This window comes from Manis pentadactyla, chromosome 5, assembly GCF_030020395.1.
Source record: "Manis pentadactyla isolate mManPen7 chromosome 5, mManPen7.hap1, whole genome shotgun sequence".
NCBI classification, from domain to species: Eukaryota; Metazoa; Chordata; class Mammalia; order Pholidota; family Manidae; genus Manis; species Manis pentadactyla.
Genome location: NC_080023.1, coordinates 63,748,834 through 63,767,663, shown reverse-complemented (window position 1 = coordinate 63,767,663; position 18,830 = coordinate 63,748,834). Strand labels below are relative to the sequence as shown.

The 18,830-nt window shown below is 32.6% G+C and overlaps 1 protein-coding gene across 5 annotated transcripts in view; it reads left to right on the top strand.

The window, feature by feature from the left end:
• The window catches only part of CNOT6L (CCR4-NOT transcription complex subunit 6 like), a 153,812-nt gene that overhangs the window by 71,516 nt on the left and 63,466 nt on the right, over positions 1–18,830 (top strand). For all 5 annotated transcript variants that reach the window (XM_057502360.1, XM_057502361.1, XM_057502358.1 and 2 more), the window contains exon 5: positions 11,283–11,372. In XM_057502360.1, coding sequence (XP_057358343.1) covers positions 11,283–11,372 — 90 coding nt within the window. The remainder of the gene's footprint in view (positions 1–11,282; positions 11,373–18,830) is intronic.

The following is an 18,830-nucleotide window of genomic DNA, read 5'->3' as shown; positions in this document are numbered from 1 at the left end:
CATTTGACCCAGGAATTCCACTTCTAGGAATTTACCCTAAGAATGCAGCAGCCCAGTTTGAAAAAGACATATGCACCCCTATGTTTATTGCAGCACTATTCACAATAGCCAAGAAATGGAAGCAACCTAAATGTCCATCAGTAGATGAATGGATAAAGAAGAAGTGGTACATATACACAGTGGAATATTACTCAGTCATAACAAAAAAACAGATCCTACCATTCGCAACAACATGAATGGAGCTAGAGGGTATTATGCTCAGTGAAATAAACCAGGCGGAGAAAGACAAGTACCAAATGATTTCACTCATATGTGGAGTATAAGAACAAAGGAAAACTGAAGGAACAAAACAGAAGCAGAATCACAGAACCCAAGAATGGACTAATAGTTACCAAAGGGAAAGGTACTGGGGAGGATGGGAGGTAAGGGAGGGATACGGGCGGGGAAAAAGAAAGAGGGCATTACAATTAGCATGTATAGTGCGTGGGGGGTACGGGGAGGGCTGTGCAACACAGAGAAGACAAGTAGTGATTTTACAGCATCTTACTATGCCGATGCACAGTGACTGTGAAGGGGTATGTGGGGGGGACTTGGTGAAGGGTGGAACCTAGGAAACATTATGTTCTTCATGTAATTTTAGATTAATGATACCAATATTAAAAAAAAAGCTTAAGATGGTAAAATTGGGATTGTTTTTATGAAGCAACTGAAGGGAATGAAATGTCCCTAAGGAATGGTAGCTTTATAGTCTTTAGAAGGTAAAACTTGCAATTCCTTATTGTTGAATAAAATATAACCACATAGTGGTACTTTGTGTCCACAAAAGGGGAAGGAGTGGAATGGAGTATTTAAAACAGCACTGTGATATATTTAAAAGAAGCATTGAGTATGGACTACCTCTTACATTCCACTTTGTCTTGAAACTGAAAAAAGGAACACTTTTTCTATTTCCTTGTCTTTTCTGAATCACAAGTATGGATATTTTGGTAGTGATTTTGGTCACACTGGCCCAACAAGCTAATTTTTAGGAATTCTATTTTGAGATTTGAGGAGTCTGGGTGAAAGGTAGGGTATTTGATGAATTAGGATAAGAAGGCCAATTTAAAATCTACAGATGTAGCCAGTCAGGTAATTTGGAAATATTCTCTTAAATCTTAAAAGAAAAATCTAGAGTATTAATTTATGGCAGAGAAGATATACCTTAAAGTAATTCTCATACAGTTATTTTAAATAATTTTAGAATTCATGTCCTAAAGTGTAAGACAGTACTTTCTCTGACATATGGACTAAAGAGTTGTCCTCAGGCATAAAACATTGATGTCCCAAGTCATAAAAAAAACCTAAATAATTGTAAAAATTTCTATCTTCCAAGAGTTATTTATCTCCCTTAAAGTAAAATGGACCAAAGCAGAAGACTTTCACTTATAAACTTTTTTATTCATAAAACATAAATAAAAGAATAACATTTTAAAGAAAATAATAAATAATTATACACCCATTGTCCAACATTCTCAGTACCTTTTTAGAAATGCACTTTGCAAATCTAATTGTCAGTCATACAGGAGGCAAAGTACTTATTTCTGTGTTACATAATAAGCTTCTGAAAATCAATAAATAAAAGAACAATGTAGTAGAGAACATATTAATAATTCCTATATATGGATATACAAATGACTATAGAAAACGAATCCACCTTATGCATAATAATAACTGCAAGTTGAAAGTATACTCAGTTTTCATGTATCACATTGCAAGAATTTTAAAAATGTGATAAAATAACTGTTGGTGACATTATTGGGAAATGGGCACAATCACACCTTGGTGTAGATCCCTTGAACCTTTTAAGTTTCCTCTGCACCTTTTAATGATTATATCCCTATCCTTTCTCCCAGAGGTATTACTGTTCTGAATTTTGTCTTAGTTATTCCTTTTTTTTCTTTAAATTATTCAACAGATGAGCTCCTACTGTGTGCCACGTGGAGTTATGTATGTGTCTATTTTGGGTATTGTAACCTTTATACAAAATGGAATTCATCTGAATGTTGTTTTCTGTGACTTATTTTTTCCCAGTTTATGTATTTAAAATTCAGGCTTGTTCATACATATTGTTTTTATTCTTCATTGTTGTGTTGTATTCTGATAAGTGAATGTTCTATAACTTACTTTTCTATAGTTATTTAGATTGTTTCCCATTTTTTGGGCTATTACAGACAATACAGCTGTGAACATTCTGATACATGTCTCCTGATGGAGTTTCTAGGAGTAAAATTGTAGAAGCCTGTACATCCTTAGCTTTATTAGGTAATGCCATAATGTTCTGCAAAGTAATTTGCACTAAAATATACTCACCAAGTAATATAGTTTTAATTTTTCTGTCTTCTTCCCAATACTAAGTATTGTCAGATTTTTTAAGTTTTGACCATTATTGAGTATGAAATAGTTTCTAGTTGTACTCAATTTGCATTTTCCTAGTTGCTAGTAAGATTGAGCATCTTTTTATATATTTATTGGCCATGTTCTGTGATATTGTTATTGATGTCTTTTGCTTATTTTCACTTGGAGTATTTGTTTATTGATTTGCAGATCAAGTTTGTTAGTTGCTCAAATTTTCTGTTCTTTAGAAAGTTTTGATTGTTCTTTTAATAAGATTTATACTAAACTTTCTATTACAATGGTCAAGTTGTTCGTTTCCCCAGGTAGTTCATTTAGGTTTTGCTTTATATCCTTTGAGATGATTTTATTAGGTATACCAACTATACCTGTATATTGCTGTACCTTCTAGCGAAGGTAAACTCCTGGTAAATACTAGGTAGTGAGCCTCTCTCTCCCTTGTTATAACAGGTTTTCATCTTACAGTTTGTGTTGTCTAATACAGCTATGCAAGTTTTCTTTTGGTTAATGTTTGCCTAATATCGTTTCTTGTCTGTTTACTTTCACTTTTTCAGCCTTTATGTGTAGTTATGTTTAGGTGCATTTCTTAAAATAGTAGATAGCTGGACTTTGTTTTTAATCCAGTCTGACTTCATTTTGTTTTTAATATGTGGGTTTGGACCAGAGGCCTCACCTATATTATAACTACTGATGTTTTTGTGTTAATGCTACCCTACCTTTTGATACCATTCTTTGTGTGGTTTTTCTCTCCTTTTTTGCCCTTCTAAAAATAAAGAGTATTTTTTGATTCTCAATCTATATGCTTACTATGGTTTTGATTTGGTATGTTCTATTTCTAGACTCTTATTGGTTACTATTGATATTGTATCTTGTATATATTTTTGAAAAATTAAAATTTTTATCTAGTTTTTTTTTACTAAGCTATAATTGTATAAGGTAAAATTCACCTGTGGTGACTGTTGATGAATGTTTGCAGTTGCATAACCACCACAACTGAGAAAAAGAACTGTTCTATCACCCTCAAAATTTATTTGTATCTATTGAAGTCAACACTTTCTCCTACTCTCAGCTGTTGGAAACTACTTTTCTAGATGTTACATGTGGAAAACATACAATCTGCAGCCTTTTGAGGCTAGAGTCTTTCATTTAGCATAATGCATTCAAGATTCATGTATGTTGCTGCACATATCAGTAGTTGATTTCTATTGCTTAGTAGTATCCCATGGTGTGGATGTACCACAGGTTTTTATCTGTTCATAAGTTGAAGGACATTTGGGTTATTTCAGTTATGGGTGATGAGGAATAAAGCATTATAAACATTTGAATACAGATTTCTATTGGAAGTAAGTTTTTATTTCTCTTGGGTAAATAGTTGAGTGGGATTGCCAGATTGTATTGTAGGTGTATTAAAGTTCATAAGAAACTGCCAAACAGTTTTCTGTAGTGGCTGTTTATTTTGCATTCCAAAAATATGAGCTTTAGTTGCTATACTTCTTCATCAGCACTTGGTATTATCAATATTTTTTATTTTGCTATTTGGATAGGATGTAGTAATATTTCATTGTGGTTTTAATAGTCATTTCTCTAATGAATAATGATACAGAGTAGCTTGTGTATATTTGCTATTTTCCTTGGGGAAGTGTCTGTTTATATATTTTGCCTAGTTTTATTATAGAATTGCTTTTTTCTAATTACTGAGATTTGACAGTTCATTTTATATTCTGGATTCAAGTCCTTTACTAGATAAGTGTCTTGCAGATATTTTTTCCCAATCTTTGGCTTATATTTCTATTTTCTTACAGGGCCTTTCAAAGAGCAGTTTTCCATTTTGGTGCAGTCCTGTTATGTATTATTATTACATCTTTGATGTCACACCTAAGAAATCTTTGCTTTATGAAAATATTCTTCTTGAAATTATATAACTAGAGTTTGCATTGTGGTCTGTTATAATTTTTGTGTATGAGGCAAGGTTTGTTCTTTTGCATATTCATATACAGTCATTTAGCATTATTTGTGAAAAAGATAATAGCTCCTACATGGATTCCCCTGGCAACTTTGTCAAAATTCAGTTGATGCAAGTATATGTGGGTCTACTGCTAGATATTCTATTCTGTCCCACTGATCTCTACCAATACCATGATGTCTGGTTACTTACTGTAGCTTTATGAAAAGCCTTGAGATTACGTAGTATGAATTCTCAAACTTTGTGGTGGTTTTTCCAAGTTGCCTTGACCCTGTAGATGCTTTGCATTTCCATGTAAATTTTAGAATCAGCTTTTGATTTTTGCATAGTATCCTGGTGGAATTTGTATTGGGGTTGTATTGAATATATAGATGAGTTTGGGGAGATTCAGTATCTTAATCTTGGGACTTAATATTGTGTTTTCCAGTCTATGAATACTATATCTCTGTATGCAGGTCTTCTTTATTTCTTTAATATTTTATAGTTTTCAGTGTGCAGATCTTCTAAATATTTTCTGGACTTATGCTTGTTATTTTTGATGCTGTTATGAATGACAACTGCTTTTTAAATTTTCAATTCATTGATATTGTATAGAATTAAAGTGCAGTTGACTTTGACCTTGTTTCTTGTAATGTTTGTCAACTTAGTACTTCTAGGACCTTTTACAGACTTAATCTGCGAATAGAGACCATTTTATTTCTTCCTTTTTGATATGTATTCTTTTAAGTTGTTGTCTTATTACACTGGCTAGAACAATGTTAAAAAAATTGATGACAGTGCACATACTTGCCTTATTCTCGATTTTAGGGGGAAAGCACTCAGTCTGTTACCATTAATTATAACAGCTACAGATTTTTTGGTCTAAATTTCTAATTCACATTTACTGAGGGTTTTTGTCATCAATGCAAGTTGAATTTGGTCAGATACTTTCTCTGCAACTGTTGAAATGATCATGTAATTTTTTTCTTCTCTAGTTATGTGCTGAATTATATTGATGGCTTTTTAAATATTGAACCAGCCTTCTATTCCTATTTTGAATATCAGTTGGTCATTATGTATTCTCCTTAATATATTGTTGTGTTTGATTTGCTAGAACATGTATATTTATGATCATAAGACTATTCTGAAGTATTTTTCTTACAATCTCAGGATACTGCTGACCTCATAAAATGAGTTGGAAAGTATTACCAACCCCTCTATTTTCTGGAAGAGTTTGCATAACATTGGTACTATTTCTTAAATGATAGGCAGAATTTCCCAGCAAAACCATATGGGCCTGAAATCTTCTCTTTTGAAATGATTCTAATTACTAATTCAATCACCTTCTTTGACATAGGACATTGAGGTTGTCCTGTTCTTAGCATAGCCACCCCAACACGCTTTTGGTTACTCTTTTCATGCACACCTTTTTCTGTTTTTCCACCTATTTGTGTCTTTGAATCTGTAGTGTGTCTCTTATGGACAGTATACAATGAATCATGTTCTATTATTCATTTTACTAGTCCTGGCTTTTTAATCAGAGTTTATCCACTTATATTTAATGGACTTGCTGATAAGGTAGGACTTACGTCTGCCATTTTGCTGTTTGTTTTCTGTATATGTCCTTTTTCTTCCTCTTTTCCTCAATTAATGCCTTCTTTTATGTTAAATGGATATTTTCCAGTGTACCAAATTAATTTCCTTGTTTCTTTTGCTATATTATTTTGAGTTAGTTTCTTTGTAGTTACCCTGGAGATTACAATTAATATCTTAGTTTAATAGCAGTCTATTTGGATTAATATCAGTTTCAGTAATATAAAAAAACTTTGTACCTTTGGCTCCATTCATTTCAGTTTATGACCTTGTCACAAACATCTCTATTGTGTGTCAGTCAACATAGATTTATACTTATTTCTGTATGCCATTAAAGTTAAAAATAAAAATTACATTTATGTTGTCTTTTGTATGTACCTTTGTAGTTATTTTTACTGGTCCTTTTTTTTTTCATATGGATTCAAGTTACTGCCTAGTGTCTTTTCATTTCATCTTGAAAGTATCCTTTTAATATTTCCTGAAGGGGTTGGTCTGGTCTGCTAGTGATGAACTGGGAAGACAAAGACACAGAAGAATCTTGAAAGCAGTGGGAAATGAGTGAACTCAACTTTTGTTTATCTGGGAAATGTCTTTATTTCTCTTAGTTTTGAAAGGTATTTTTGATTGATAAAAAGAATTCTTGGTTGACAGTTTTTTCTCCGTTCAGCACTTTGAATATGTCATTGTGCTGCCTTTTGGCCTCCATGGTTTCTGATGAGAAATCACCTGCTAATATTATCTGTACATTATTAGTCACTACTTTCCTATTGCTGTCTTTGTCTTTGTTATTATAGTTCTGTTATAATTTGTCTAGGTGTGGGTCTCTTTAATTTTATCCTTCTGTTTGGTTCCTTTTTATAATTTGTGCATTTTTGGTATTCTTTATTTGGTGAGGCAATTATTTGGATGTGGTTTTCTCTAATCCTTGGCATGTATTAAAGTAGTGGATTTCTAAAGTTTTTTTCTGGTCATTAGGTACAGGTTTTATTGTCCTTGACAGTTTCCATCAACGGCTTTTTTTTCCTCTGTGTATGGAACATACTCTCTTGTTTCTTTGCATGCTTCGTAATTTTTTATGAAGACCTGGACATTTAAAATAATGTGTCAGCCCTGAAGTTAGAAGCCCCTTCCAAGGGTTTTTTATTGTTGCTACTTGTTGTGTTTGTTTGTTGCTTTAGTGACTTTTCAGGACTAATTCTGTAAAGTCTATATTCTTTATTGTATGTGGCCATCAAAGTCTCTTTTCAGTTTAGTGGTCAGCTAATGCTTGAACAGAGAGTTCCTTAAATTCCTGGAACAATTAAATCTTCCAGTCTTGGCCAGGTGACTCTGTGCATGTTTTGGGTCACACCTTCAATACTCAGCCAGGAAGTTTCTAACTGCCTTAGCCTTCATTCCCTATTTGTACATAGCCAGCGGGTGAGGCAGAGGTAAGAGCTGAGGCTGTTTCTAGGTCATTCCTAAGCATGTGCATAGCCCTCCACATACGTTTGGCCATCTAGATTACCAGGAATATGTCAGAGCTTTTCAAGAGCCCTGTTGACATTTTATTCTCAAGCTTTGCTTCTAGGTTTTTTAGTTATTGTTTGCCTCACCTGTTACCATGGCCTCAGGCAGCCACAGTTAAAGCACTTCTCAGTATGGTTTCCTCAAACATGCCCCCTCCTATCTTGGTAGAATTCTTTCAGCACTAGGCAGGAGTCAGGGAGCCAGGTCTGATAATGAGGCTTTGAAAGAGCTCCAGCTCAGCCTTGGTTGCTGCAGTGATTGCCAAGCTATCCTGGTAGTGAGGGGGCCAGGAGTTAAAACTCCTCACTCAGATCACTGTCCATATCCATATTTTGCCCTTTTTTCCCCTCAAAAAATTCTCCCAGTGTTGCTGCAATTAGTTAATTGCCAGACTTCTGAAATACTTCATTCGGACAATTTTTGTTTTTGTTGTTGTTATTGCTTTTATTAAAGGAGGGGCAAATTTTTGGAGTTCTGTAATTTGCCATTTTTGCTGAGTTTTCATTTTGAATTAGCTGTCGTAGTTTCTGTCTTTCAACAAATTTGTTCATTTCTGCTAATTTGTTGAGTTTATGGGACATAAATTTTTAACATTCCCTATCCTTCTGATGTTTTAAGGGCTATTTCCTTTTTAATTCTCAATATTTGTAAGTTATGTCCTTTTGTTGGTCAAAGATAGGTTTATCAGTTTTAGGTGCAGTAGTAATCTCTTCCTATTTTAAATTTAATTGATTTCTGTTCTGTCTTTATTGGCTCCAAGTTTCTTTGGGGTTTACTTGCTCTTGTTTTAGATTTTTAATATGGAAGTTAGATAATTGATTTCAGATATTTTCTAATGTAAGCATTTAATGGTATAAATTTCCTGCTAAACACTAATTTAGCTGCATCCTAAGTTTTGATGTTTTCATTTTAATTCAATTAAACATTTTTAAGTTCTCTTATGACTTCCTCTTTGATCCATGGATTATTTAAAAGTGTGATGTTTAATTTCAAAGTACTTGGGGATTTTGCAGATACTTCTGTTGTTCATTTCAAGTGTTTTGTCTTTTATTTTGCTTCTGCTCAGTATGCTTTGTATGATTTCATTTCTTTTAAATATATAACAGTTTGTCTTCTGGCCCAGTATATGTATGGTCTTTCTTGGTCATTGTTCATGTGTACTTGAAAATAATGAACATTTTCCTGTGTTTGAGCAGTTGACTCAAGTTGACTGAAAAGGTTGTTATGATCTTTTTTATCTTTACTGATTTTCTGTTTACCTTTTCTGTTGATTAACTGATAGAGGAGTGTTGAAGTCTAAAATGCCATATTGCAAATTTCTGTGATACTATTGCACTGTATTCTAGCTTCCATTGTTGCTAATTGAATTTTGTTGCCATTTTCGTTTTTTTTTTATCTTTTGAAGTAGTTGATCCTTTTTCTCCCCATCTGGTTTTAAAGTCTTCTACTTGCTGTTGACATTCTCTAGTTTGCAGTACAAGGTAAAATGAAATCCTTTCACAAACTTTGTATACATTGTGCTTCTTGGATCAATTTATTCATTTTTTTAAATTCAGCTTTTGAAAGTTTGGAGCTTTTTTTCTTTTCAAATATTGGCTCTTCTCAGTTCTCCTCTAATCTCTCTTTCTGACTGGAAGTTAGGCTATATTTACTATTAACTATTGCTGTGTATCACAATCCAAACTTTCTTCTAGTGTCCTTGTTTTCTCCTCTGCTGTCTTGGTTTTCCCAGAGACCTTTTAAATAAGGTCTGCAGTTTTCTTGGCTATACTCCTATGTTATAGAGGAGCTGTATGATGTGGTGGTAAGGTGTGGAAGGAGAGGAAGAGTCCTATATATAGTCTTATGTTTAGGTCTCAGTGTTTCAGTGAGTCTGAGTTGGGCATCTGTCTCCCTTCTCCAACACACTTTGGGCTAGAGAGGGATGGACTGTGGGGTCTTTCTCTTACCCAAGGTTGATTAGGCTTGGTAAAACCCTACTTGGTTGTACTTAGCAATTTGGTATTTACATATTTTCATTTTAAAATTTGGTAAAATTTTGTTCTAAAATTTGGTAAAATAGCTTCCCTTTTGGGCAGGGCTTCTTAAGGGGAACATTCCCCCCTCCTCCTGCTTTGAGGAGGGAGGATTTTTCTCTAATTTTAATATAGTGAGACCTGGTGGGGTTCCTGTACGTAAAATTCAGGAAGGTGTGGAGGCACCTAAGAGTGAGTCCTCTCTCAAGCTAATCTCTGAGCATCTAGCATTTTGTCAGTTACTATTTTAAGTGTTTTAACTAATACTAGTTCCAGTTCTCGGCTTCTGCATCTGGGCTTCTGCTACCACTAGGCTGTGATTCTCTGATCTGCCCATTTGTGTTCAGGGCAGCAGTTTGCTCTGTGAACTCAATTGTTAGGATAGGAGTGACAAATTCCAAGCTCTTTACATGAGGGACTTGAAACTGAAGTCCTATTCTTTCTAGAACTCCCAATTTAAGATATATGAATATTTCTTATTCTAACTGTGATATCATTTATTGTCTTATGTTTTACATATTTTTGACCCTTAGTAATGCATTGTGGGTAATTTTGTTGAATATATATATTTTTCTGTTTACTAATTTTATTTTCAGCTGTGTGTAAACTACCTAACTCCTTCATCATGTTTTTTCCTAGTGCTTTATTGAGCTATATATAAATTATTTGAGTAAAATACCCAATTACATATGCAACTTAACTAATTTTGACAAAAGTATGCACATGTGTAACCACTGCCTAGCTCAAGATATAGAGCATTTTTGTCATCCCAGGAAGATTCCTTTCCTACTTTCAAGTCAACTAGAAACTGCCAAACAGATTTTAATCATAGTTGTACCATTTTACACCTCCACCAGAAATTTATGAGAGTTCCAAGTATTCCACATTCTAATACTTTTTTGGTCCACATTTAAAAAATTTTAGCTGTTCTTGTGGGTATGTGTTATATTGAAAATCTTTTATACTTAGTACCATTGTTTCTGGAAGTCCTATGGTTTCTGTTTTTCAAGTCTGTTTGCTAGATTGTTGTATGCTTATCTTAACAAATGCCTCCTTTATTACTTAAGTGAATATATAGACTATTAACAATAGTTCGATTTTTGAAAATTGGATAAATTTTTACTTAGTACTCAGATATCCCTGGTTACTGTCATAAAAAATGATTAATTTTTCTCTTGCATTTCATTAACTTATGTTTTAATAAGTTTTCTTTACGCATGAAATATCTGCCTTTTCTCCTTATGTAATATAAATATTCTAACTAGGAAGACCCTTCTTTTATATGATACCATTCATTCTTTGTTACATATGGCTATTTGTCTTTTTTTTTATTTTTATTTTTTATTAAGGTATGATTGATATGCACTCTTATGAAGGTTTCATATGATAAAACAATGTGGTTACTACATTCACCCACATCATCAAATCCCCACCCATATCCCAATGCAGTCACTGTCCATCAGTGCAGCAAGTTGTATGGCTATTTGTCTTTAAGTTAGAATACTGTCTTCAAAGTAAATGTAGAACCTATAAGGGTTAATTCAATGTGCCAAGTTGTGATATTACTTCAGAATTGACTACAACTAAGCTATATGCTTATGTTTGTATGTATATATGTGATTTTGACAGTTCATATTCAAAAAAAATAATTTTTGAAGTTTTTCTTCATGACTATCGATAGGATTTCTTTAAATTTATATAATGTCTTTAAATTTAGGTAATAAATTAAATACAGTAGAATTCACTTTAGAAAATTACTATTTGTTTATTGTGTGCATTTGTGATCTTGCCATTGTAACTCTTACAGATTTTATTTTTGTCTTCTGGCTTAGGCAATCCTTTATCACAGGATATTCTCAATTTATACCAGGACCCAGATGGAACCCGAAAGCTACTGAACTTCATGCTTGACAATCTTGCAGGTAACTATTAATGAGAAAGTAGTAAACTCTGCAGATATTACTGCCAGCTAATATGTCACATGTTGCTTAATAACATCTGATAAATTTTTATAACTGCTTATAGGTTTGGAGTTCTACCATTAGTTTATCCCATTTTTCTTTTCTTATATTGAGTGCTTTCTGTTTATCAGGCAGTATTTTGGGAGCTTTAGTTACATTATCGCACTAATCATTCTAAGAACTTAGGAGGTAGTAGTTTGTATTGGCATTGTACAGATGCAAATTCTTAGATTCAGAGAATAAAGTAATTTACCTAAGTTAAAACTGTTGGTTAATGCCAGAGCTGTGAACTCAAGATTTGTCTTGCTGTTAATCACAAAGACAGATACTGTATGAATTTCATGCAGAAATTATGGAACCCACACATTATACATATTTTCATAAATAAAATAGTTAGATTCACTACAAATTTGTAGAAAACTGCCAGCAGGATTTTAATTAAGAACAGTAGATTTATCTGACTAAACTAGTTGTATCTTAAGTGGAAATTTTTATATAAAAAGTCTTTTAAGTATTTGACTTAAAATTTTTTTTGCTTCAGTATTCAAATATAGGTAAACTATGGAGATTCTACTAAATTAAAAAATTTCTCTTAAGAATAGTGTGTTTCTAAAATGCAGACTCTTGAAACAGAGCTGGAAATCTAGATTCCAGCATAGAGGCCACAATCACAATGTTTTCACTGTACTTATTTTAATTCTATTAATCATAGAAGATACCGAAATACACATTTTTTATTTATATATATTTTTTAATTAAGGTATCATTGATAGACAATCTTATAAAGGTTTCACATGAGCAGCATTGTGTTTTCAACATTCACCCATATTATCAAGTCCATCACCCCATCTCATTGCAGTCACTGTCTTTCAGCAAACTAAGATGCTTTAGAGTCATTACTTGTATTCTCCATGCTGTACTGCCTTCCCAGTGACCTACTATATTGTAAGTGCTAATTATAGTGCCCCTTAATCTCCTCTCTCCCTCCCCCACCACTCTCCCCAACCCCTTCCCTTCGGAAACCGCTAGTCCCTTCTTGAAGTGTGTGAGTCTGCTGCTGTTTTGTTCCTTCAGTTTTGCTTTGTTGTTACACTCTGCAAATGAGTGAAATCATTTGGTACTTGTCTTTCTCCACCTGTCTTATTTCACTGAACATGATACCCTCTAGCTCCATCCATGTTGTTGGAAATGGTAGGATTTGTTTTCATTTTATGACTGAATAATATTCCATTGTGTATATGTACTACATCTTCTTTATTCATCTATTCATGGACACAGGTTGCTTCCGTGTCTTGGCTATTGTAAATAGTGCTGCAATAAACATAGGGGTGCATATGTCTTTTTTAATCAGGAAGCTTGTTTTATTCGGGTGAATTCTTAGGAGTGTAATTCCTGAGTCAAATGGTATTTCTATTTTTAGTTTTTTAATGAATTTCCATATTGCTTTCCACAATGGTTGAACTAATTTACATTCTCATCAGCAGTGTTGGAGGGTTCCCCTTTCTCCACATTCTTGCTACCGTTTGTTGTTCCTTGTCTTTTGGATGGTGGCCATCCTAACTGGTGCGAGGTGATATCTCATTGTGGTTTTAACTTGAATTTCCATGATGATTAGTGGTGTGGAGCATCTTTCCATGTGCTCATTGGCCATCTCATTTCTGTTCATATCCTCTGCCCATTTTTTAATTGGGTTATTTGTTTTTTGCGTGTTGAGGCATGTGAGCTCTTTAAATATTTTGAATGCTAACCCTCTATCAGATAAGTCTTTTATGAATATATTCTCCCATACTGTAGGATGCCTTTTTGTTCTGTTGATAGTGTCCTTTGCTATACAAAAGCTTTTTAGTTTGATGTAGTCCCATTTGTTCATTTTTGCTTTTGTTTCCCTTGCCCAAGGAAATGTGTTCATGAAAAAGTTGCTCATGTTTATATTCAAGAGATGTTTGCCTATGTTTTCTTCTATGAGTTTTATGGTTTCATGACTTTCATTCAGGTCTTTGATCCATTTCAACTTTACTTTTGTGTATGGAGTTAGACAATAATCCAGTTTCATTTTCTTACATGTAGCTGTCCAGTTTTGCCAACACCCTTTGTTGAAGAGGCTGTCATTTCCCCATTGTATATCCATGACTCCTTTATCTTATATTAATTGACCATATGTGCTTGGGTTTATATCTGGGCTCTCTATTCTGTTCCATTGATCTATGGGTCTGTTATTGTGCTAGTACCAAATTGTATTGATTACTGTGGCTTTGTAGTAGAGTTTGAAGTTGTAGAGCATAACCCTGCTTTGTTCTTCCTTCTCAGGATAGCTTTTTCTATTTGGGGTCTTTTGTGGTTCCATATGAATTTTAGAACTATTTGTTCTAGTTCGTTGAAAATGCTGTCAGTATTTTGATAGGGATTGCATTGAATCTGTAGATTGCTTTAGGCAGGATGGCCATTTTGACTACTAATTCATCTATTCATGAGCATGGGATATATTTCCATTTATTGGTGTCTTCTTTAATTTCTCTCATGAGTGTCTTATAGTTTTCAGGATATAGGTCTTTCACCCCCTTGGTTTGGTTTATTCCTAGGTATTTTATTCTTTTTGATGCAGTTGTAAATGGAGTTTTCCTGCTTTCTCTTTGTGCTAATTCATTGTTAGTATATAGGAATGCAACAGATTACAAATTTTTTTTTTTAAGTGAGATTTACAGTAAGGTAAAATCAAATTCGAACTGTCTAAAATTTCTTTTGGCTAAGACTACAAGTTGACTGGGAGAGAGAGAATAAGGTTATTAGAAAGGTTCTTTTAGTAAGAAATTAAGAATATATGGCAGTTAAGTTAAGCTGTATACATAGTATGTGTATGCTATTTCTTCTTGCTTTAAAATGAAATATTTCTCTTTTCTGTATAGATGTAACCAGTTGACTCATCCACCCTGTGGGGTGTGTGTGTGGGGTGTGTGTGTGTGTGTGTGTGTGTGTGTGTGTAATTTTTAAGTTCTTCAGATATTTTGGATATAAGCTGTTGGTTGGGATATATGTTACAAATCCCTTCTCCATGCTGTTGTTTGCTTTTTCATTCTCTTTTGATGAACAGAAAAAAATTTAACAAGTTCAAATGTATTGATCTTTTCTATTATGGTACTCCTTTTTTGGCCTCTTTAAGAATTTTTCTCTACCTCAAGCTCAGGAATGTGTTCTCTTACGTTATTTTCTAAAAACTCCACTTTTTTACTTGTAACATTTGGAGCCATCATCTTACCAGAGTTGAAGTTTGTGTAATACAGGAGTCAATTTCATAAGTTTTCCATATGTATATTAAGTAGACTCTGAGCCATTTATTGAAAAGTCTGTCCTTTCATCAGTGTTAGTGCCATCTTTGTCATATATTGTCAATATACATGTATGAGTCTGTTTCTGTATTCTGTTCTCTATTCTCTTCTGCTAGTCTTTATGGCACTGTTAACAGTCTTTAATCAATGGTAGCAGACAGAATAAGTCTTCCTCCTCAATTTGATTCTAAAGTCTTGACTAGTTAGTGGCCATGCTTCTTTCACCTTGTATTTTCATTAAAATTGTTAGAATCCACTTTTCAAATTTCTCCCCTCCCCAAAATGTAGGGATTTTGATTGGAAATACTTCAGATCTATAGGTTCCTTTGGAAAGAGCTGAGATGTTTACAACAGTGGGTCTTTTAACAATGTATAATATACTTTCATTTGTTGTGCCTCTCTTGTTTTCTTTCAGTATTGAGCATTGGATTTCTGTGTAGTGGTCTTACACATTTCTTATTACATCTATTCTAGGTATTGGCTTTTATTTGGTGTTCTTTTAAATAGTCTTTTTGAAAATGAATCTTAATTATTACTGTTGATTTATGGAATGCAGCTGAATTTTGTGTATTTATTGGCATTTAGCCACCTTGCCAGATACTTGTTACATGCCTTTGGCAAATACATGTTCAGGTACTTTGCTAAACTCTTTTAAATTTGAATGTATTTTTATTCCAATTTATACATTTTGTCATCTGCAAATAATGACACTTTTATTATTCTTTTTAATTCTTCTTTTATTTTTTTTTGTCTTACTGCACTTGGTGAGATCACCAGCAAGAAGTGGTGATAACGGGCAACATAGTCTTACAGTTTTTAGTAATTTATGATTCTAATGTTCATTGTAGTTTTTATATAGATAAACTTTTAAGGAAGTTTTCCTCTATTACTAGTTTGCTAGGATAGTTTATTGTTTTTTATTCATTTTACTTGGTGAATGCATTAATTTTTATGTTACACTACCATTGTATTCCTGGAGTAAACCCAAGTAGTTTAAAATACACTATTATCCTTTTTCTATATTCCTGTGTTCAGTTTGCTGGTATTTTACTTTTTTGCATGTAAGCTTGAGTGAGACTGGCCAATAATTCTACTGTTTTCAATATTTTCATTAAGTTTTGATTAATTGTATGGCCTCATACAAAGGGAAGTATTTTCTAATTTTCTGTTGATTGGAGGAGTTCATAATTCCGTACATTTCTTAAACATTTAGTAGAATATATCTGAGTCAGGGTTTCCTTTATAGGAAGTTTTCAATTATTTAATTTCTTTAATAATTATAGTACTATTCTGATTCAACATTTTCTACCAGTTTAAGTTGTATGTTTTGGTAATGTGCCCATTTTCTCTAAATCTTCAAATTTATTGACATAAAGTTGTTAAAGTATTTTTAAATGATATTTTAATGTCCATTTGATATATAATGATGAATCTTTTGTGTTCTAAAAATTAGTTATTTGTGTTGCTTCTGTTTATTTGATGTATAGCCAAGGGATTTATTAGTATTTTCTTTGAAAAAAGAAAAAACCAATTTTTAGTTTTGTTGGTCCTTTCTGTTAGTTTTTTTCAGTATCAGTAATTTATCATTATTAAATATCGGTAATTTATCATTATTTTTGTTCCTTTGGATTTCACTTGTTGCTCTTTGTCTAACCTCTTAACCTAAAATCATTAACTTGTAGAGTTTTTTTTTTCTCCAAAGTACTAAATTATAAATTTGTACTAAATTATAAAGCCTGTAGAAATGGCTTTTAGCTACATCTCACAAGTTTTAATTTGTAATATTTTCATTATCATTCATTTCAGCATATTTTCTAATAGCTCTCATTAGTTCTCCCTTGACTGATAAGTCATTCAGAAATTTCTTTATTTCCAGGGGAGCTGTTCTAGTTTTGTCATAAATTACTGGCTTAATTTTTTGGTGATCTGAGAGCGTACTCTAATTGATTTAAAATTTTAAAAATGTGTTTTTTTATTACCCAGAACATGATTAATCTTTGTAAGTACTAAGTATCACCATTAGGAAGAATGTGTATACTGTAACTGTTTGGTTCTTCATTCTGAGTATATTAGTAAGTTTGTTAATTATTTGAATGTAGTACATATACTTAATAATTATTTTGTTTTTATTCCTTCCTGAGAGGTGTGTTACTACAATCTCCCACTTTGATTTGTTTATTTCTTCTTCTAAGCCTTCATAGCCTTTTAATTCCATACATTGAGGGAATATTTCCATATGTTTCATCTCTGGTTATTTGACTCTCTTATCATTATGCTGTTCTTTCTACTTTGATATTAATATACTTACATGAAAACATAGAGTTATATGAGTTCTCTTTTGGTTGGGGTTTATACTGTTTATCTTTTTCTTTTCCTTTATGTTGAACTTTTCTCTTTCCCTATATCTTATTTCCTTCTGTCTGCTTGCTTTGACTTTATTTTGTTCTTTTTCTTGTTTGAAGTAAAACTTGAGATTGTTGATTTGAACTCTTTCCTCTTTTTAAATGTAAGCATTGTAGCATTATAAGTTTCCCTGTAAGAACTACTTTAGCTGCATCTGACAAATTTTGATATGTTGTATTTTCATTTTCACTCTTTTCAATGTAATTTTAAAGATTTCCTTTGAGACTTCCTCTTTGATTCATGGATTATTTAAAAATGCATTGCTCAATTTATTGTTTCTTTCTGTTCTTACTTGATCCCAGTTTGGGACCAGTTGGGAAACATTCTATGTTACTTCAACTTTTTAAAATTTGCTGAGGTTTGTTTTATTGTCTGTCTTGGTGAATGTTCCATGGGTGCAACTATATTCTGTAGTTGGGTGGAATGTTCTATAAATGTAAATCAGATTATGTTGGTGGTGGTGGTGTTCAGTCCCTTTATATCTTTCCTAATTTTCTATCTGGTAATCCTGTCAAATGCTGACATTATAATTTTGAATTCCCCTACCATAGTGTGGATTTGTCTGTTTTTCCTTGTGATGTTAATACAAACACACTGTTTTTTTTGTGTGTGTGTGTATATAATTATTTTTTATTGAAGGGTAGTTGACACACAGTATTACATTAGTTTCAGGTGTACAACACAGTGATTCAACATGATTATATACATGATAATTCTAGGTACCAGCTATCACCATACCAAGTTGTTACATTATTTTGACTATATTCCTTATGCTATACATTACATCCCGGTTACTAATTTATTTTACAATTGGAAGTGTGTACTTTTTTTTTTTTTTTTTTTGTGAGGGCATCTCTCATATTTATTGATCATATGGTTGTTAACAACAATAAAATTCTGTATAGGGGAGTTAATGCTCAATGCACAATCATTAATCCACCCCAAGCCTAATTTTCGTCAGTCTCCAATCTTCTGAAGCATAACGAACAAGTTCTTACATGGAGAACAAATTCTTACATAGCAAACACCCTGTTTTTTAAAATATGTTAGCATGGTATTTCTTTTTCTATCCTCTTACTTTGAGCTTTACCATGTTGTTGTATTTAAAGTGTTTTTCTTGTAGGTAGCATAGAAGTGAATCATGTCATGTTTTTAATCTATTCTGTCAAGATTCCACTCTCTTAATTCATATATTTAGACTATTTACATTTAAAGTAATTATTAATACATAGAACTTAAGTCTTTGCTATTTTATTACTCATTTTCTGTTTGTTTCCTCTGTTTCTACGTCCTTTGTTTATCTCTCATTTCTTTATCTTTTATGATTTCCATGGTTACTTAAACATTCTTTAGGATTCCATCTCGTTTTATTTATGCTGTTCTTGAGTATATTCTATAGTTTTCTTAGTGGTTGCTCTAGATACCACTATATATATATATATATATATATATATATATATATATATATATATATGTCTATTTATAATGGTATTTTATTACCTTAAGTGAATTATTGATGCCTTACTTCCATTTATATCCCTTCATCTTCCCTACTTTTAAAATGTAATTGTCTCTAGTGTTTCCTCTACCTACACTAAGTACCTCCCAGTTATAATTCTTGCTTTAACTGTCAGATATGATTTCCCAAGCTCATGTGGAGAGGACAATCTATTATATTTACTCCTAATTTTGC